This window comes from Pyxicephalus adspersus, chromosome 4 (genome assembly GCF_032062135.1).
Source record: "Pyxicephalus adspersus chromosome 4, UCB_Pads_2.0, whole genome shotgun sequence".
NCBI lineage: Eukaryota > Metazoa > Chordata > Amphibia > Anura > Pyxicephalidae > Pyxicephalus > Pyxicephalus adspersus.
The window spans coordinates 57,847,393-57,869,509 of NC_092861.1; the positions used below are offsets into that span (position 1 = coordinate 57,847,393).

Sequence of the window (22,117 nt, forward strand, 5' to 3'; positions counted from 1 at the left end):
TGTGTGTGTGTGTTCCAGCTGGAAAAAAAGCACTCAGATGACCTGATAGTCAAATAAAAAATTTAAATACTATGGGATTCATGACTTTGTTACCTGTGCATGAACAACTTGTTATTTCCCCCTGTTCCCCAGATACGTATAGTCAGTACTACACCTATCAGACTGCATTCTCAACTTGGTTTGGAGGAGGAACAAGGTGCTACTACACATACAGGGGTAGTCTTAATTATGGAGAAAAAGAAAGATACTTACCAACTCCCTGGCAGTACTCCTGGAATCAGATGCAAACAATTAGAAATCAATACCAAGGTAAATAAAATCAATCATAACAAATAGCGTTAATTAAATTATACTGTTTTATATTATGCATTACCTAGGATAAATATTGACAGTGGTTGTTCTCATCCTTTTTAGAAAGGTATTTACACATTCTTACATCTTTCTCTTTATTTTGTGCTTACAGCAAATGAAGTAGATCCATATCACAACTGTTGTATATACTCTGGATCTTCATACCTTTGTTCTTTATACCGAAATAGAAGGCCTTACGATTTCTGCTCTGGATATATTCCACCAAGACCTGGTAAGTTATTAGTAAAACATAACGTTACCACAATTTCAAGCCAAAGTGGGAAAATATACAAATACATGTTTTATCAGAGGTTATATATATTGTGACTCTATCACTACACAGTATGGCAAGAATCAGTGTCAGAACAATTTCTTTCAGCACCCAAGGCAAAAAGCCCAAAGTTGGCTGGTCCTGTTTTTACTGTGCCTCCTCTTGTCGAAGAGGCAAAGGCAGCTTTCTCATCTGCTTTCTCATCTCTTGTCCTGGCCCTGGCAGCAGCAGGAACATACAATATTTAAAAAATGATTTAAAATAAAGGTTTTTATGAAACAATGCTGTAATTAGTTTAAAAACCTGGTCCAACTGCCCCTTATTAATATCATAATATTTTAATTATCAAATTCATTTTTTCAGGGTCTATGATTGGAGACCCTCACATCAGCACACTTGATGACGTTCAGTATACTTTTAACGGACTGGGAGAGTTTACGTTGGATAATGTTAGAGATGAGAACAACACACTTATCTTCACACTCCAAGGACGCACAGACAGAGCTGGCAATGGCACACAGGCAACTAAGTTTATTGGATTGGTTGCAAAGTTTCAAAATCAAACAAGGGTAAGATATGTGTATTATGTGGAGCCTTCACGCTCTATAGGAGTTGTACATGGTAACAGAAGTAACACATAATATGGAAAAAGCTTCCACTACCTAACTAATGCGCTGTGATATTGTTTTATAGGTGGAGTGGTTACTACAGGACAGCAATACAACCATTGTGAGGATTAATGGTACCATGTTGGCTTTATCAGGTAAAGGGCTTCAATATAAATTAATATATAGGCTGTTGAACAGTATTCAAATAATGCTTAGCTGAATGTGACTAGGGATGAGCGAGAATGCCTCTGTGAAAATTTCTTCAAACTTCTAATGGTTCCCCAAAATTTCGGGGCAAACTATTTCCTGAAACCATTGGAACATCGAGGTAATCATAAAAGGAGGATTCACAGGATTCCCTGGGAATCCTTCTGTTTGCGATCCCCAGGCCACTAAAGGTTAATTAACCTCTAGTGCCGGGGATCTCACACTGTTGTCAATGAATTTACACCAGCCATTCCCCCTTACAATTTCCTTTTTTTTAAACCTGGGTTTTTAAAAACTTGCTTGCTCATCCCTAAATGTGACTTACAACTGCAAGGATGTACAAGGTTTACAAGGGGGCAGAATCACCATCCACAACCCCTCTTCATTTTGGATTAATCCAGAATAAAAGGGAATGAGTGGGGATGGGTGGTGATTCTGTCCCTTTGAACTCTTTATGTTCACAAATTGTGCGCCTGAAGTATCTTTAATTTCCTACTAAGAGTATATTTTTTACCTACAAGGCTCATTTTACTTTATTAGTCACATGGGTATACAGTTAGGTAACATGTTATATTTCTGTAATCAAAGCTACCTTCTGCAGGTTTCTCTTTTAAATAATTTAACAGAAGTTAACACAAAATTACTTGAGCTGTGATATTGTTTTATAGGTGGAGTGGTTACTACAGGACAGCAATACAACCATTGTGAGGATTAATGGTACCATGTTGGCTTTATCAGGTAAAGGGCTTCAATATAAATTAATATATAGGCTGTTGAACAGTATTCAAATAATGCTTAGCTGAATGTGACTAGGGATGAGCCAGAATGCCTCTGTGAAAATTTCTTCAAACTTCTAATGGTTCCCCAAAATTTCGGGGCAAACAATTTCCTGAAACCATTGGAACATCGAGGTAATCATAAAAGGAGGATTCACAGGATTCCCTGGGAATCCTTCTGTTTGCGATCCCCAGGCCACTAAAGGTTAATTAACCTCTAGTGCCGGGGATCTCACACTGTTGTCAATGAATTTACACCAGCCATTCCCCCTTACAATTTCCTTTTTTTTAAACCTGGGTTTTTAAAAACTTGCTTGCTCATCCCTAAATGTGACTTACAACTGCAAGGATGTACAAGGTTTACAAGGGGGCAGAATCACCATCCACAACCCCTCTTCATTTTGGATTAATCCAGAATAAAAGGGAATGAGTGGGGATGGGTGGTGATTCTGTCCCTTTGAACTCTTTATGTTCACAAATTGTGCGCCTGAAGTATCTTTAATTTCCTACTAAGAGTATATTTTTTACCTACAAGGCTCATTTTACTTTATTAGTCACATGGGTATACAGTTAGGTAACATGTTATATTTCTGTAATCAAAGCTACCTTCTGCAGGTTTCTCTTTTAAATAATTTAACAGAAGTTAACACAAAATTACTTGAGATGAAATTTTGACTAATGTGATCATCATATTTGTATTATATGCATGCAGTTTATTTTTTAGTATTTTATTTTTTCCAAAGATAATTCTACATATTTGGATATGATTGCACTGGAGAAGACCGATAAACAAGAAATAATGGTTTCTTTTGATGGTGGGATCTCAATCACAGTGTCAGCTAAGGTGGGAGCTCTGAGCTTTACCACAATGCTAGATGTTACTTACAAGAACAAAACAGAAGGTCTTCTGGGTAAGCTATATTTTATCATACAATCCTGATAACTGCAAATGAAAAAAAGACAGCACTTCATTGGATGAAAAGCAAACTCAACAGCCAAAGTGACAATTAACATTGATTATTTTTTATTATTTTAGGTGTGTTTAATGATGATAAATCTGATGATCTCATGGCTGCCAATGGAACAAAACTAGAATTTGATGGGCTGACGCTCCCCAATGAATCCCTTATTTTTGAAATTGGGATGACATGTAAGTATTTGCTCAAAATATTTTCATACTTTGGTTAAAGGTTAACTTTAGCCAGATATAAAAGACATAATGCAGTTTTGTAATAATTAATGCATCACAACAAGCAGTTTAATTACCTGTGACCTGATACCAGCCTCTTCTTATTTGTATTGGGACTGGATCATGAGACAGTAAAGCAGTATATAGGTTGGTTTATGGTTATTGGCTTATTGGTTAATATTCTGGCAGGAAGATTGTTCTAATAGGAAGAAAATATGGAGTGAAAGAGCGATAAGCTAATTACTATGCTGCTTTACTATTGCTGCTTCCTATTCATTTAATCTTTTTTTTGGCAGTAGTTCTTCTAAAATGTTTCAGTCCTTAGGTTTTTTAAAATGTCTATTAATTTCACTACTTCTCATCTGCCACCCTTCTACATCATTGAGCTTGATTTATTAAAGCTCTCCAAAGCTGAAGAAGTTACACTTTCATAAAAGAATATCCTCTACAGTCTTGGGGAGCTTTAATAAATCAGGCCCATTGTCTTTGTTAGCTTCCATTCAAAACACAATTAAAATTCAAACTACCATGCTTTGACTGTATCAAGATGTTGGGATAGGAAAAATTAGGCATATTTCAGGGTAGCTGTGGAGATGTGGTGCAGTTACCACTTCGTAACACCCCTGAACTGCTCAACTGTTTGGGACACTGCATGTTGAATAGTCTCTGAGATCATACATACACACAAAAACTGCTACATACATTGTGCTAAGATCTGTCAGGTTTTCAGTTAATGTTTATTTAATTTTTCTTGGTAATTTTCTTAATTATTGTCTGACAGATACTGTTCGTAGTACTATTACATGTATTATAATATTTTGTTAAACATATTTCTGTCTATTTCTATTTCTAAATCTATTTTTTTACTTTGCAGGGAAAACAACTCCCTTAAACAGCTTATTTATTTACAATGAGACAGAAGGAGAATCTTGGTACACCTACAATAATAACAGTTTTGTACCATTGTTTTATGATGAGTTGCTACTGACTAGTGACCCTGATTTTATCAAGGAAGCAAATGACACTTGCAAAGGAAATAACGAATGTATCTTTGACATACTCAGTACTAAAAGTTTTGAAGTTGGACAGGCCACGCTGGGCAGCGTTATTGCAGCAGAAGAACAGAGTAGTGCACTGAGTAAGATATGGTCATATATATATAATATTTTTTTTTAACTAAATCAATATCTATAAAGCAAAAGTAAAAAAGTTAACTGAACATTTTTCTGTTGGCATTAAGCATTTAAGAAGCAGCCTTCAGGTAAACTGCATGGAATACATGAGCTTTATTAAAGTTTATTTATGTTTGTTTAAATGGCTACAGGTTGAAATTGTGCAGCAATTATATACAGTATGGAATTTTTTTTCTTATTTAACTACATCTGCCACCAGTCACATTATAGTAATATAAACAGTGCAAATATATGGTATATTATTCTCTAACTTGATTAAGCTGTAAAACCATTTATAAAGGTTTGTTCAAGTTGTCCCTTTTGAGGCATATCTTGCAGTCAACTTCTAAATAATCACCAAATACATAAAATACAGGCTAAGTTCTCAGGAGTAGTGTTGGTGTTCGAATTCTGGTTGTCCCTATATTCGACTCGAAAATGACGGTTTGAATTCGGGACGACCCGACCTAAAAAAACACAGAATTCGACTTTGTAAATTTGTGTATGAAATTTGTTAAAAAAAAAAAAAAGGCGAACTCCAGATGAACTCTCATCTAAGTTTCCACTGTTACCTGTCTGTACTTATCATATGGTCACAGCTGATAGGAGGCACAGGAGTTCTTTCAATTAGCTGTGACTGCTCTTGCAGCCCTGTAGTATGTTCTTGGATAGAGTTTCTCTTTTCAAGAACACAGGAATCCTGTGTTCCTGGATAGAGAAACTCTATTCAAGATCACATAGTACAGGGCTGCAAGAGCAAGCAGGACTCCTAAGTTCTTGGATAGAGAAACTCTATCCAAGAACACATACTACTAGTACAGGGCGGCAACAGCAATCAGGGGAACGGAGCTGACAGCTGACATAAATGAATGCAGCCGTGGGAAAAATCCACTGATTTTTTCCACGGCCCTGTTCATTCATAAGCACAAGCCGCATGACTCACTCTGAGTGGATGATTACCACGGCTGATTTTATGAATGGAACCATGGGAATCATCCTTTCAGTGAGAGATCCCTGGGCCGTACAGGTCAGAATGAGGGCTTGCCCTCATTCTTACCTGTAGTGCCTGGGGATCGCTTACTGACAGGAGAATTCCCAGGGATGAAAGAATGATTGTAGCCGTGAGAATCCACTGCGATCCTGGGGCACTGGAGGTTAATTAACCTCCAGTGCCCCAGGATTGCAGTGGAACTGCAGATAAACTCTCAATAGAGTTTCTCTATTGAGAGTTCATCTGCAGTTCAGTTCCCACGGTCACCGGGCTGATAAGTACAGCCCAGTGGGGATCTTTGCGGTCACAGCTGATTGGAGGAGGCACACAAGTGCTTCCAATTACTGTGACTGCAGATGAACTGCTGTTCATTATGTGTTCTTGGATAGGGATTCTCAAGATAGCAAGTCTCTATCCAAGAACACATACTACAGTTACTCTAGGGCTGCAAAAGCAATCCGCTCCTCTGATTGCTTTTGCAGTTCATTACAGTCCCAAAAAAAAACAAGCCCCCCCATAGACTCTAATGGTGTTCGAATTTGGCGTTCCATCACCTGACAATATTGGGCTATTCGAACACTGAGCTATTCGACCAACACTACTCAGGAGTTCCACACTACTCCTAAAAGTAGTGCACTTCTAAAATGGGTGCACTCTGATCTGTTACAACACAGTTAAGGCTCATTTCTTTCCACTAACTCCACGTTCCTGTTGTGGGATACAGGCAAATCGAAGGTCAATAATTACCAACATTTTATGTTAGAAATAACTATAATGTAAAAGTGCAATATCCACATTTTTTTTAATTAGTCTACATGGACTTTTGAGCATTATTATGTATTATGAATTATTATATATATTTATAATATTTATTAGTTCTCATTATTAATTACAATGATGAATTATATTATTTTATTTAAACAATAAATACATGAGATATATAATTTATATTTTTAACAATTGTGTCAACACATAAATAATGGCAATTCAGGCCCAATTTAATTTTAAATTTTGCATTTTGTAGATTTTGCTTCCTCAGGAATCATGGGATATATTAAGAAGAATATATTTTTTAAATGTCATCAAATTGAGCACCCATTGTGGATAATTTGTCTATATGTTTTACTGTAGATGGGTCTTGGACAACCTCACGAACCTCAGGTTAAACTCCACAAAAAATTTTAGATTTACATTCATTAATGTAATGGGGGGAGGGACAAAATGCACTCCTCCAAAGTCCTCTCACCTGCTACCATACATTTCATCAATCTTCACGTCACTGCTTAATCAAGCATTTATCCTTTGTTTCCACTCATAATCCACATACAAACTTTTGTAGAGAGCCCCAATGCTGACACAATTAGTAAAAGATAGATCATGTGCCTCATGTCTAAATGTTTAAATAATTATGATTTCATTGAATATTTGACGTTGAATGATAATTTAATATATAGTGCCTTAAAAGCCCAGGTTGACATATTAAAATACATTTGTGCAATGGTAGGTCAAGTTTGAACGATAATTGTAATTGGTCTGCACTAGGAATACATATATATACATATATATATATATATATAACATTTGCTGGGAGTTTTGAAAGTGAGTATCCCTTCACTTTTACCAAACCTTAGAATTAGAGGTTATTCTACTAATTCATTAAACTAAAATAGGTAAGAACCATTACCATTACTTGGAAAGCTGTTTTGCTTGTTATTATGTGTTATTATTAAGTTATAATGTGCCACTAAATTGTAGCATATCTTTTTTCACTTGCTATGTTACATCTTCTCTGAGTCTAGTACCTAAACACTTTTACGTTTGTTTATGTATATATCCTTTCAGATTTATCTGATATTTGGTAAATTGGTAATTTTCTTAATCTTTGATCTTTATAACAATAAGAGGTGTTTTATTTACCTAAAAATATTTTCATCTGCAGAGAACTTCCCACCCAATGTGACTGGACCAACCACACTCCAGACCAAACTCTTTGAGCCTCTGACAGTAATCTATACAGCCACAGATGAGAACAATGATGCAGTGGTCTTTTTCCTGCAGACTGATTCTTCTGATATCAATATAACAGGTAAATGCATTACTTTTCACTGCTACGGTTCATTTTTTCAACTTATAAGTCAGTATTATGACACATGCAGGATATCTCTTTGATGGTTCCCAAATGTGCAATAAAATAACATTACTCTCTAATATAAAAAACTCTTTAAGTTTGAAACTTTCTATTCAAAAAAGAAAAAAATAGGCATCTATCATGATAATCTTTACACATGTAAAGATACCCCCAAATGTTTTTTTTATTTTCTTTTTTATTGCAGCCAAAACAAAAATACGAAAAAACAAGGTAGAAAATAAGCAATCATTACACAATGTTACAAATTCCAGATTTACAAAAACAAAGAGAAGAAAGTTTGCAATGTATATAACCTTATAACATTATCTCACTATTCTGAGTTTGCATTTGTTCTAATACAGTCATTATTTTGGGCTTTTGTTAGTAATTCTTCATTTTTAAAAGACATACAACATAGAAAAGTCCTTCAAGCAGAGAACATAACTATAACCCTATCAGAACAGTAAGTAAAAAAAAGCAAGCACAAAAGTGGTGAAGCAGGGGAAGGGATTAGGTGTGTAAGAAGAAAAGTAGTAGTAGGAAACTCATGGTCAATAGTTGAACAAGGTCATAGCTGATCACTTTGATCATGAGATTCTGTAGAAGTAGCATTTCCCAATAATAAAGCATACTCTTCTAAATATTTATATTGAAACCAAAAAAAGCAAGTTTAGTTAAATTTCTCAGGGTGATTACCAAGTGAAAAAGAGTGATAAAAGTGATAAAAAAGAAATAATGTGAAAATTTAAATCAATTATATGTATTATTACAGCTTTTTTTGATAAAAAATTTAGCCATCCAGCTAATGAAATTAAAATTAAATTCTATAGAGTCATTGTTACATCCTACAAATTGATGCATTATTCTGTCTAGCAATTCACAAACCTGATGACTTCTTCCTGATTATGTGTCCTTTCTGTCCTGCAGCGGGTGGAACGCTGGTATGGCTTCCCACCAGTTCATCTCCTGTCAACGTCTCTGTCATAGCTAATGATTCCAAGATTGTTACTCAGGTTGTCTTAACTTTGATTGTTTGCAACTGTACCAACAATGGCAGCTGCGTGTATAACAGCTCATTAAGCCTAGGGAACGAAACCACAAACTTCATGGTAAGCAGTAAAACATAATTATTGTGACTTTGTGACAAATAACAATTGTCAATGTAACAGCATATATAATGGGTAGTGTACAAAGCACTGCTGTGTGTATATGTGTTTTATGTTACAAATGATTTGTGGTCTATTTGTAGGTTGCAGGATGTAGCTGTTCTGCTGCATGGACTGGGATGTACTGTGAACAGGATTTTGATGCTTGTGAAGAGAACAAATGTTTTGATAACAACACTTGTGTGGACCATCCAGCTCCTCTTGAAGGATTTGATTGTGGACCATGTCCTCCTAGTTTAACGGGAGATGGAAGAACCTGTACTGGTAAGAAAACCCATCTGTAATATTGCAATCCATGTTTATTGTTTTTTTTTCAGGCTGTTGGTTGTGGCAGTGCTGCTGTGTATTTTTCACTTTACATGCCACTTGAAATTGAGTCACTCGTCACCTCCTTTTGCAAAGTTTTTATACATTTGTGCACATTTGAAGTTTTAATTGAAAATGGTGAAAATAATTCACCATGTTGTTAGGCTTTGCAACTGTTGCTTTGATTATTTTACCACTAGCCCGAACATGTCATTACTGCAATCAAACAAAAAACTCTTTTTGTTTTTTTTTTATTTGAGAATGATAGTATAAATAACAATACAAAACAGGAATAATGTAAATAATAGAATATTACAAGCATACAAATCATAAGTGTTTTTACAATAAATAAACCAGAACAGATAACTAAACTAATAACTAAACTGAACAAATAAAGATATCAGAGGTTAAACAGTATAAACTGGGCAACATTCTCATTAAATTTTATTTACAACTAGAACCACCAGAGTATCATTTGAGATCAGTCTCATATCAAAAAAAATATTTTTAATACAGTATAAATGTATTTTAACCAGTTATAGGCGAAAGGCATAGAAAATGGTTTCTACAGTCAGGTAAAGATTTTTATTGCAACTATATTTATTTTAAGTATATTTATTTTATTTAATTAAAAGATAACAGCAAATGATAAGTAGGGGTTCATTTGGCTGGTTTTATTAGGTGTAGATGCATAAACACATTTTACCCAGCATATGTAGTAACAACGTAGTATCATGTGAGATCAGTCTGATATTTAAAACCCTTAATAGGAAGATATAGTGAGTTCAGTAAAGTTTATTTGTTGTATGGCCTTAGTTGTGCAAACAATGCTTCTTCAGGGGAAGACTATTATTCATTTTGCTAGATAGAAAGAGCTTTTTGAGTGTTCCTTATTATGCTGGTTAAGGGAAAAGAATATTTTCCTCCCATAATATACCATACTACAAATCACACAAACAAGGATGGAGTTTTTTGAAGCCAGTTACCATGGAGCAGGTCTGAAGGGAGAACAGTCAGAGGTCACTTGGGGTTACCCGTGGAGTAACAAGGAATCAGGTTATAGAAAATATTTGTCCTCACACACTTGAGATATTGGGTCTGGGTGATTGAAGCTCTCCAAAACTGGAGAGGATACACTTTCATCAGTGAAGCTGGGTGATCCAAAAAACTTGGAAAAGATCTGGTCCAGAATTCAAAACATTTGTTAACAAATCCAGATTTGCTGGATCACCCAGCTTCAATGATGAAAGTGTATCCTCTCCAGCCCTAGAAAGCTTTAATAAATCAGATCCATTGTGCCTGATTTATTAAAAAAAGCTCTCCAGGACTGGAGAAAATAGCCTCCCATGGAATGGATCTGGTCCAGGACTGAAAACATTTTCCAACAAAGCAGAATGTATACATTTTAAAGCACTAATTTAAAATACTTTTTGTTTTTTCTCTAGATATTAATGAGTGTTATCTAAATATTTCAATATGTCAGCAAATTTGTAACAATTATGTTGGAGGATACAACTGTAGCTGTTATGAGGGCTATACAGTAGATGCACTGAACAGTTCCTTGTGTGAAGGTAAGTCCATAAAAGTGAAAATCAATGTTCCAGTGCAATAAAAAAAAGCGCATGGATACTGTAGATGTGAAATACTACCTTAGTTATCATTAATATCATGAGAAATATGAGTTCTGTGTTCTTCTTTTAGACATTAATGAGTGTGCCAATGTCACATCTCCATGTGGTATAAATACCAACTGTACAAATCTCCCTGGAAATTACTCCTGTGAGTGTTTGCCTGGATATGAGGGTGATCCAAGTTGGCTGTGTGTAGGTAAGTAAAAATGTTTTCTTCCTAAGGCCAAAAGTGTGCATGGATAAAGTCAGGGAAATCCACAGGCCCAATATGCAGAGGAATAAGTTTAAAATTTAAATTCAATCTGGTATTTTTTATGACATGCATGTGAATAATCAATATAAATTAACTTTTTTATAAATATTAATAATTATAAATGTCAGTTGATAATTGATAATAAAAAAGAAATACCTTCGTATATTTTCTTTTTAGATCTCAGATTCTGATCAGAAAAGTTTGAATAGCTACATAGAACCTCCTATCCTTTGTTATTGGAGAATGTCCATTTCTATAGATTTAGTTATTGTTTTTTTTAATTCAGTTAAAAAAATGACATTATTGTGTTTTTGCAGATATCAATGAATGCGCAATTAACATGACTATGTGTCCCAACCAATCGTTGTGCATTAACACAAATGGTTCCTATGAGTGTGAATGCTTGCAAGGATTCAGAGGAGCCAACTGTGATGGTAAGTTTCAGCTTTAAGATCAACCCAAACTACAAGCAAAATGATTTCTTGGCTATTCAGTTTTAATTTATTTTTCCTTTTATTGCCATTGTGGCACCCACTCCCTTCAATTGTTTTTCTTAATGATACCAAATATGGTTTTAATGACCACTTTTTGTTAAATAGTTTTACTTACAAAAAGGAAACTGTAGCATGAATACAAAACCATATGACCAGCACATTCTGGGTATTTACAGTTACAAAAAGTAAAAGTTATTTCCATGGACTAACATGTAGAACTTTATAGAAGAATATTTCCCTTTAATCATGCCCTTTACCATAAATTAAGATACAATTTTCTAGAATCTTTATTTTCCAATAGGACACTTTGGGAGCTAGTAAATTTAAATTTCACTATTCAGCAGTCCTTGGATCCCAGTGCTATCTGTATCACTCTACCCTATAGTCAATCATTGAGGGGGTACCTGGCAACCGGTGAACTTTTAATTCTTATAGTAGGAAACATAAGATTATAACTAGGATGTACTAGTCTCGTAAGTTTTTCGTTAAAAAGCACATCCTGCAAAATTCATTGAAAGATTTTTGACCCTGCAATGTATGCCATGTATATCCAGAGATGTTTGTTTATGTACTTTTAATATTTGCATAAATTATGGTAAGTTAATAAATATGTTTCTGAATGTTCATTGATGGAAGGTGCCTTAAAAGTCCATAATAACACTTGTTTGCTTGTTTTGTACTTTTTCTAATTCAGCAAGTCCAACATTGATTTTGCTCCTTAAAAAATGTGAGGTTCACCTATTAGGGTAGGAGTAGAGTAGAAAAGAGAGGGTAGCTAAACAAGTGCTATAAATTTAAAGTGTTTTATGTTTATGAATGTTGCAGATATTGATGAATGTCTGGAAAATTCCACGGCCTGTCCCTCAGACTCAACTTGTCATAATACCTTTGGCTCATTCTATTGTGGATGTAATACTGGGTTCAGTGGAGAAAACTGCACAGATATTGATGAATGTTCTCTTGGTATAAACAACTGTAATGGTTGGGCAGACTGTTCTAACACTGTAGGATCCTATATATGCACCTGTAGGAATGGATACTCTGGTAATGGGACAGATTGTGTAGGTAAGTGTCCAAACTTGACTTCCATATTAGTGCTAAAGAAAAATAACAGGGTTTGTTCAACAATCAATTACATAAAATATTTGCAGGTTCCAATACCAACAATTAGAATTGCGTTTAATTAATGAGACTAGTTTACTAAAAAAAGTTGAGAATTTTCATTTAAAAATTAGATGAATATTCATCTGAATTATCCAGTCATGTGAAATCAATGTTCACACAATTATTTGAGTGATGATAATCAATTCCTTATTAAATTAGTGTGTTTAAGTTTGTTTCATTAGTTTGGTTCAGTCATATATAAATAGATCCCAACCAAAAAGAAAGGTTTACACTTCATTAGCTGCTTTAAACATAATCCATAAACTATTATTTTAGTTTTTATTTCTTTACTACTAGCCTCTAATTTATTTCTGCTCTTTTTATCTCCCCTTTATTATCTCTAGTAATATCTATTTGCATAAATTCTAAAATATTTAGTTACTATTGTTTTTCAGATATTGATGAGTGCCAAACAGATTCTTCTATTTGTGGACCAAATTCATTTTGTAACAATACCATTGGCAGCTTTGATTGCTTTTGCAATGATGGATTTACTTTTGTAAATGGGACCTGTGAAGGTATGTATTGTTTAGATAATTGTGAATATAAGTACTTGATGAATAATAAATCTTTGCAAGAATTAACCTAAAGGGCCATCTTCCTCCACTCTTTTATGTTAGAAATATCATGACATAGGAACATGTTTTGTTTTTTTTTGAGACCCAGAGGCAAAAAATGATCAGTTTTTGTGTTTGACTCATAATGTAATTTATTTTACATGACACAATGGGAAACTGACCAGGGCATTTCATGCGAAGTTCAGAATTGGCAAGAGATAGGTAATCTCCTATCTAAGATTCCCCTCAACGCTTTTTTTAATAGAAGCAAACTACAAAATTATAGAGTGATGGCATTTGGTTCCTGTTAGGCTTAAAAACAAAAGCCTGCTGCTTCCCCCCTTTGTATTCAGAGGTGTGGACCAATGGGCACAATTTTGCATACCCTGTAGCAGTATATGTTGGACATATGTACATATGTTGCTTCTGGACTAGAATAATAACTTGTATTTAGGTGATTATTGTTTTTGTCATCTCTGACATGTTTTTTCTAGAATGGAGAGAGTAATATTTATTTTACTAGAATAGGGTTGTCTTTAATACTTAACGAGGAGCTGATTGTTTCTGTTTAGACAAGGTTCAATCTCCTGTGATATGTACCACAAGCTTAACCTGGTATGACCCCCTCCCCCCTTTTTTTCTCCCCTTCCTCCTATGTCCACATTTTCCCTTTCTTCGTCTTCTTTTTCAAATTATAAGATAAGGAATTGTTTGATTTTCTGCGGTATGTTACTACTACTACTACTACTATGTTTTAATATGTTAAAAATGATTGAGATAGAAAATTCACATTAAATTACCACTATATTTTTTAGTAGATGATGTAGTTTATTGACTACCATTTAGAGCCATAACACACAATTTTGTTTTGTTTTGCAGATATTAATGAATGCGCCTCTCCACAGTATTGTACAGGTTCTGGAAGACTTTGTGAAAACACAGAAGGCAGCTATAAATGCCTTTGTCAGCATGGTTACAAAGAACATAATGACACCTGTATAGGTATGTAAAAATAATAAAAATAAAAATAGTATGAAGTCATAACTGAGCCAAGTTGGCTCAGGCACACAATTTTAGCTGTAAGCGATTTGAATATTTTTAACTAAAATCATCTCTATAGTTGGAGTCAGCAGAACTCACAAGGTTGATGAAGTATGCTCGAACATTCTGGTAAATTAGAAGTGAAAGAATATAAATGCTTTTTACTACTTGCAGGGTAAACCTAATAAATCTGCCTAGAAAAGGCTAGATTCAATTTAGAAGTTCTCCTTTTTCTGATTACTGTTTGTCCTTTACTAGAGACAGTTGCACCCTTATTTCTTGTGCCGATAAGAAGGTTGGTAGACTGGGTAAGGCTGGAACATCAATTTGTTCTAAAGGGAAAGATCAAAAACTCAACATGACTCAGAATATTAATATATCTGATAACTATAACTTGTTTTTATTGCATATCAAATTAATAAATATCGGATGTTTTCCAGATATTGATGAATGTCTTTCTCCTGACCATAACAACTGTTCTGAGAATGCCATCTGCTCCAATGTGGCCGGCTCTTTCCGATGTGACTGCAAGGCAAACTACACAGGAGATGGTGTTAACTGCACAGGTAAGTTCCAGTATTTATTTCATATCATGTTTTTCACCCTCTAAACCAAAAGCTTTATTGTATCACAACAATTACAAGAATAAATACTTGAATAGATGTGGAGAATACAAAAAAGCAAGAAAAAAAGTAATAAAAAGCAGAAAATGTAACAGCACTCTTTATACAGTAATAAAATAGCATACAAACACCAAAAAGTTAAAAAATACCCATTATTAAGGAACATACATCTGATAATGTTTAAACAGGAAACAAGAGGTAGACTTATTGAACTTGTGTGTAGAAAACAAGGTAGGGTAAAGGATGAAAAGGGGTCAATATATTAGGAACAGATGAAATGGTAGCGGCTTTGTAATCATCAGAGAATTTAAACATAACCCGCAGAGACCACATGTGACAAAAATATTGACAGTCTCCAAAGAAATGAATCTAGCAAGTCTTAATTCTTCCAAGCAAGCATTACCTTAATGAAATGTAGCAATAGTAGGCCCTACAGTAGGGTTCCCCTTTAGCTAGGAGGGAAGACTACCTAGTGGTATTCATGAGGACCAAAGGCGTGTGGAAGAAAGAAGCTTCCTATTATTTATAGTCTACCCTGCCCTTCTGTCCATGCCAGACTAAAATTATTGCCAGGCCTGTTGCTTGGTACTAAAGCCTAAGATCGAGGAATCCCATTCCACCAGATTGTTTGGAATGAGGAACATAGGCGTTTTTAATACGTGAACGCCGTTGTCCCCACAAATTTAAGTAACAACATCTGTACAGTTCTGATAAAAAGTAACATGCACTGTGATCAGTAAATAAAAATGTCTTAAATAAATATAAAAGGCAACCAGTGGTCTTGAGCATAGAGAGAGAGCTACTGTTGGCCATGCACCATCTGGCAATGGAAATGAGTCATCCCTGGATGGATGTCTGGCTCAGGTGCCATCTTGGAAACAGGTGACATAGGCATGTTGATGCACTGAGTCTTGAAGCATCCCAATTCTCAGGTCTGGTCTGAGATTTAGTAGTAGGCGTCCCTTTAGTAAACTTCCCCATTTCTTAAAGGAAATGGAGTAAGGAGTAAAGGAAGAATAAAGTAATAGATCCCACACGTGTGTTGTAGCAATCTCAATGGGCCTGTTTTATTAAAGCTCTAGGAAGGCTAAAGAGGATACACTTTTATCAGTAAAGCAGGGTGATTCAGCAGACCTGGAAGGGCTTCCAGGTTTGCTGGATCACCCTGCTTCCCTGATGAAAGTCTATCCTTTCCAGCCTTGGAGAGCTTTAATAAATCAGGCCCAATGTGCAGCGATCTTGCTCCTTCCATTTCCAATTTACTGATAAATGTATACTGTACATTTTCTACTAGGTAATTAGATTAGACACATTTCCTATCGGACACGATTGTATCCAATGTTTTTAATATACTAAATATACATGCTCCATACCTGCAAGCCCCATTATAAAATGGAAGATATCTATACAGATATATCAAGAAAATCCCTTTCTTTCTATACAACATAACTCTTCCTATCTTACAAATTCTTTTGACATTATGTATCACATCAATAGAGAAAATTGGTTTTCTCCTCTATTAATATATGATGTTACAAATATGATGATACAAATTTCTATTTATGTATCTTTCTTTGATTTTCAGTGTACTCTATATATTAACATAAATTGTGTATTTTTTCTGCTTTAGTTATTGATGAGTGCCTTCTTATCACAACATACTGTGAACAAATCTGTACCAGTTTTCTTGGTGGGCATACCTGCAGCTGTGAGCCTGGCTACAAAGTGAATATACTTAATAGCTCCAAATGTGATGGTAATTAATTTTGTCCTTTCTTTTAAATTCCTTTGGCTGTAGGAAATCTCAGTCAAGAAAGAGATGTTTTAAGTTTGTTTTTTAAACATGTATACTGTAAATTAGAAAATCAGTACTAAATAACTAATTTATGTTTACTAAGCACTAATATGCCAAAAATACCTTAACAACTTTGATAAAAAAATCATAATAAAAAACAATCTGTATCCATGCATAAAGAAATATGTGCTGATAGGGGCCTACTGCTTTTAGCTTTAATCATTACATGTTTTAAGCGTTTGAAAAATGCTATTTAATTTGTAGGTCTTTTAGAGTACGCAGAGCCATTTACTATAAGAGTCGTAAGGTAGATGACAATTTAATGTTCCTACAGACACATATGCACATTACCAACTTTATCCACAGTCAGTTAATATAAATTATTATGTTTTTTTTTAATGTGTAAATAAACCCAAAGAACTTGGCTGCATTTTTTATATGCATACATTTTGATTTACTTTCAGAACTAACTCACACATGATTTTACATCTAAAAGAGCTCACTTGCTGCTTATCCACTTAGCAAACACTTAGTAAACACAAACTTTGAAGAGTGACCAGCTCAACGTCCCTTAATTGGTTTTGCTATTAATAGAAAAGTGAAGTATATTATATGATATCACATCTGTTTTGTATGTTGATGAATGCATCAATGCCACTTTGCCATGTGCGGTAACTGTCAATTCCAATAACTTATTTGTAAGTTACTCTAGTCATTGTAAACTTGGTTTTTAAGGTGATGGCTACCAGCATTTTAGCTGATGGAATTATGCAACTTCCCTATAGTAACCCTATAGATAAATATACAGTATATGATAAAAGTAATACAAGTGAACAAAAGAGCAGCTGACGATATCTGCATACTATTTAATTTTTTTAGACATTGATGAGTGTGCCAATATTTCTTCTCCGTGTGCTGTGAATGCCAATTGCACCAACTTACCTGGAAACTACACCTGCCACTGTATGCCTGGGTATGAAGGTGATGGTTATCTACAGTGTACAGGTAAGCCCAATGCCCGAGTTTGCTCTTTTAACAATAAATGCTGTATGACAAAATACATAAATAAATAAAAATAGCAAAGCACCACTTTGGCCACCTATTTTGCTTGCTGATTCTCATCCTTGCTGCACATCCAGTTTGAAATTTTGTACACAGCCAAGTTTGATGAAAGTGAAATTTAGTTTAATGTAGTTCTGTTTTGTGATGAAAATACAACTTACCAGATGCCATACCATGCCAATGCCATGCACAACAAGAATTGTATCAGACAACGGTACAGACTCCTTTATTGTTTATACCTTATACATAGATATCATTTTCCTTCTACCAATTATTTTCTAGCTCATTTTTAAATTTTTGGGCTTTTATAATCTTAGTCTTTGTATTCAAGGTTAAAAGAAATTCAAGAGACAAATGTATTTTATTTTTGTAGCAGTAAATATGACAACTGAAGCTTCAACTACCCAACCTACAATGACAAACACAACTTTTGTCACTTCTGGTGTAAATGTAACAAGTCCAACAGTACCTACAAACCAGACTATGATCACCACTGCAACACCAGTCACAAATATAAGTGTTGTCACCTCTAATGTCAATACAACTGTTCAAACGCAAAGTACTACAATACAGCCAGCAAACCAGACCACAGTCACCACTTCAGTGCCTGAGACAAACACAACTTTGGTCACTTCTGGTGTAAATGTAACAAGTCCAACAGTACCTACAAACCAGACTATGATCACCACTGCAACACCAGTCACAAATATAAGTGTTGTCACCTCTAATGTCAATACAACTGTTCAAACGCAAAGTACTACAATACAGCCAGCAAACCAGACCACAGTCACCACTTCAGTGCCTGAGACAAACACAACTTTGGTCACTTCTGGTGTAAACGTAACAGATCAGGGAACAAGTCAAACAGTACCTTCAAACCAGACTACAACCACAACTGAACCACTAATCACAAACATTAGTACTACCTCAACTACTACTACTACTACTACTACTACTACTACTACTACTACTGCTACTACTGCTACTACTACCACAACTACACAAGGAACCACAGTGACAACTTCAACCACAACTACTGAGCCTACCACAAGTGAAAGTATACCTACAGGTAAGACAATGCTAGAAAAAGATTTTAAAAGTTTTTTTCTTGGGTTTAAGTGATATGCTATTTTATGTGTATACTTTATTGTATAAAGCTAAACTTCGCTATTACTTAAAGTCTTGTCTCTAAAATGTATTATTCCATTGCCCTGTGGAGCTGTACCAAATGTGAAAGAGCTGACCTCCCTTCAGAGTTGGAAAACGTCCAGCATCATTCAGATCTTTTCTCCCCAACTTGACTGTTTCTGGCCTGTACTTTTTTTCATTAGATTTTCTTTCTTATTTGGAGACTCAGCATCACATATAGGCATTACCCAGGGTAGTCTGCCTGCAAATGTAGTCTACCTAGGAACTCCTACTCCTTCAGACTGACATTCCATACATCAAGATATTTTTTCATTTCCATATGTTCTCCCAGGAGCCAACCCACTCCTTTATACCAGTGTCTGCACCTAAGGATGGGGGGTAGAAACCAAGATGACAAAAATATAGGAAGACTAAACTTTAGATAAGAAAATCCACAAATGCAGATACCGGCCCTATGATATGCATATCTTTTTTCACATCTTAATCACAATTAACTCATTTTAAACATGATTCTGCATTGTAACATATTTTTGATTGTTATAGCTGTAGCCCTTTTTGATTATGGACCAAGTGCTGGTGATACTTATTACGTCCAAAGAAGAACAGATTTTGCTTCTCCATTGTTCCAGCCATTGGTAGGATTTCCATTTGGAAAGCATATACGGAATTTCATTTATGTAAGTACTTATTATTATTTAGCTAAATTGTAATTTTAAATATGTATATAATACTGTGGAAAAAAAAATTCAATGGTATGCTTTCTCCCTAGTACACAGACAATGGCCAGATAATCTTCCCATTATCCAGAAATGATATCTTCTCTTATACAAATCCTCCAGTCAATGGATTTGGTACAGATTGTACCTTGGCCTCAATTGCTGTGTTTTGGAATGATGCGGATTTCTCCAAAAACGTGGGAACTACCTATTACAATGTGAGTCTTCCAAGATGAATGTTTTTATTATTTCAATAGGGTGCCCACACCTTCATTATATTTGTAGTGCTTTATTAATTACTATCGAAAATATTTGAAAGTTTTTAAATAATGAATACCACATATTTTGACAACAATAGGAATATCATTCAAGAGATAACTCAGTAGTTCAAAGAGTTGAAGACTTGATTAAGAATTATACAAAAACTTCATATACTGCTCAGTGGACATTGAAGATTACCTGGGAAAATGCTCCTGCTTATCCAGCAACTGAAAATGATGTCAAAGTAAGTTGCATATCATAAATTTAACAGCAAACAGTGATAACTTCTGAAGGTGTCTCATTGTGATATTCTATCATTTTGTACACTTGTAGACTAGCACATACCAGGCTGTGCTGACCACAGATGGATTTAGCTCCTATGTGCTGATGCTATATAAAGATGGTGGAATGAAATGGGATCTAACTAAGCGCTACCCAAAACCATTGATGGGCTACTGCAGGTACATTTTTAGAGCTGCTATTTTGTAACTATGTTTTTTAATATTTTTAGTTATGTAATCAATACAGAGTTTTGTGAATTTACTAAAAAAATGAGTAGAGGAGCTCAGCTATGGGGAGAGATTAGCTGGACTGAATCTATTCTGCCTTGAGAAGAGACGTTTAAGGGGGGATATGATCACCATGTATAAATATATAAATGGTCCATGTAGAGAACTCTCTTACCCATTATTCACTTTGAGATCATTACATAGGATGTGAGGGCACTCTTTGCCTCTGTAGGAAAAGAAGTTTAAGCTCCGGATAAGGAAGGAATTCCTCACTCTAAGGTCTGTGAAAATGTGGAATCAGCTCCCTCAGGAAGTAGTTTCAACAACTACTATAGATTGCTTTGAGAAAAAGCTAGTTCATATCTAGAAGCACAGAATATAACTGGGTATTAAAGATTCAAAATAAAAATACCAGAAACTGTTGATCTATGGAAGATCTGACTGCCTCATGGAATCTGGAAGGATTTTTTCCCCCTGTTGGAGCAATTTGAACCAAGGTTTTATTCTTTGCCTTTCTCTAGATCAACTATCTATAGGGTTTTATATTTGTGATATGTTTATATCCCTAGTGATTGAACTTGATGGACTTATGTTTTTTTTCAACCTGACTAACTATGTAACTAGAGAGAATTTTACATTTGACTCATCTCAATCAGTACAAATCAGCACCTAGAATGAGTAAAAATGGCTCCCAGCCATACAGCAAGGGTGTCAAACTCTGGCACGCCGGCCAAATCTGGCCCTCAGATTTGGATAAATGAATGGCATCTGGCCACCAATGCCTTCTGCAGCGAGTGATGCCGCTACCACAACTCATGACATCACTCGCGTTCACAGAGTTCTATAGATGCAAGTAATGCTGGGATTTGCAGCCCGGCATCACTCCCGTCTATGGAACAACTTGTTATGCGGCTCCACATTGGGCTGTTCCATAGACGCAAGTAATGCTAGGAATTGAAGTCCCAGCATCACTTGTCTTCTGTTTCTTTTCTGAGACCGGTCGCTATTCCTAGCTCACAGCAGGAGAAATAAAATTTAACAAGAGTTTTGAAGATATCAGATTTGAGCACATATTTACACATGTGTAACATTCATTTCATTATTTAGTGTCAATTGATTATTAACATTCATGCTATCTTTATTTAAATCTATTTTAGAACTGTAGCTAGGAGGCCATTAGTGCTTAAATTGCATTACCAAGTATTTTCTTGTTCCAGGAATGCATGTTAAGAAATACCTCTTTGTTTTCATATAAACATTTTTTATATTTAATTTGAAGGAATTACTTCCTATTTTTGAAATAAACTTGAAGTTTGGCTCCCGACTTGGTATAAGTTTTTAATTTCGGCCCCCTGTGTATTTGAGTTTGACACCCCTGGCATACACTAAATGTGTACAAACCTGCAAATTATACATGAAATGTTAACACATTATTTATCTACCTTATCTTACACAAATACCTAAAAATTATAAAAGTAGTTATTCATTTTTTTAAAGGCTTTCACGGAAAGTGTGCACTTTGTAATATTGTTTCTTTTTCTTATCTAGTGGCAACATGGATCAGTTTTTCAAAAGCAAATTTATCGAAAGTAATTCAGGTATGAACCCTTCAAATACCTGTTTGTCTGCCAGTCATGGCCATATTAAGTCAGTCATGGCTTTGTGTACATTTAAGTCAGGATTGCTCTATAGTTTAA

At 35.0% G+C, this 22,117-nt stretch overlaps 2 protein-coding genes across 2 annotated transcripts in view; both read left to right on the top strand.

Moving 5' to 3' along the window:
* The first annotated feature begins 80 nt into the window (after positions 1-80).
* On the top strand, positions 81-2,055 carry LOC140329776 (mucin-4-like). Its single transcript, XM_072410168.1, has 5 exons — positions 81-309; positions 464-583; positions 986-1,191; positions 1,316-1,385; positions 2,039-2,055. The coding sequence occupies exons 1-5, from the start codon at positions 81-83 to the stop codon at positions 2,053-2,055; spliced, it is 642 nt and encodes a 213-aa protein (XP_072266269.1).
* Positions 2,056-2,110: 55 nt separating this feature from the next.
* Positions 2,111-22,117, top strand: part of MUC4 (mucin 4, cell surface associated) — a 42,216-nt gene continuing 22,209 nt past the window's right edge. Inside the window, exons 1-22 of the mRNA XM_072408291.1 lie at positions 2,111-2,175; positions 2,957-3,124; positions 3,250-3,363; positions 4,277-4,540; positions 7,505-7,651; positions 8,621-8,802; positions 8,943-9,123; positions 10,611-10,736; positions 10,867-10,992; positions 11,367-11,483; positions 12,369-12,608; positions 13,103-13,225; positions 14,144-14,266; positions 14,746-14,871; positions 16,559-16,684; positions 17,603-17,728; positions 18,159-18,854; positions 19,478-19,611; positions 19,704-19,868; positions 20,009-20,155; positions 20,245-20,372; positions 21,969-22,018. Of these exons, the coding sequence (XP_072264392.1) occupies positions 2,160-2,175; positions 2,957-3,124; positions 3,250-3,363; positions 4,277-4,540; positions 7,505-7,651; positions 8,621-8,802; positions 8,943-9,123; positions 10,611-10,736; positions 10,867-10,992; positions 11,367-11,483; positions 12,369-12,608; positions 13,103-13,225; positions 14,144-14,266; positions 14,746-14,871; positions 16,559-16,684; positions 17,603-17,728; positions 18,159-18,854; positions 19,478-19,611; positions 19,704-19,868; positions 20,009-20,155; positions 20,245-20,372; positions 21,969-22,018 (3,625 nt within the window). The 5' untranslated portion in view covers positions 2,111-2,159. The remainder of the gene's footprint in view (positions 2,176-2,956; positions 3,125-3,249; positions 3,364-4,276; positions 4,541-7,504; positions 7,652-8,620; positions 8,803-8,942; positions 9,124-10,610; positions 10,737-10,866; positions 10,993-11,366; positions 11,484-12,368; positions 12,609-13,102; positions 13,226-14,143; positions 14,267-14,745; positions 14,872-16,558; positions 16,685-17,602; positions 17,729-18,158; positions 18,855-19,477; positions 19,612-19,703; positions 19,869-20,008; positions 20,156-20,244; positions 20,373-21,968; positions 22,019-22,117) is intronic.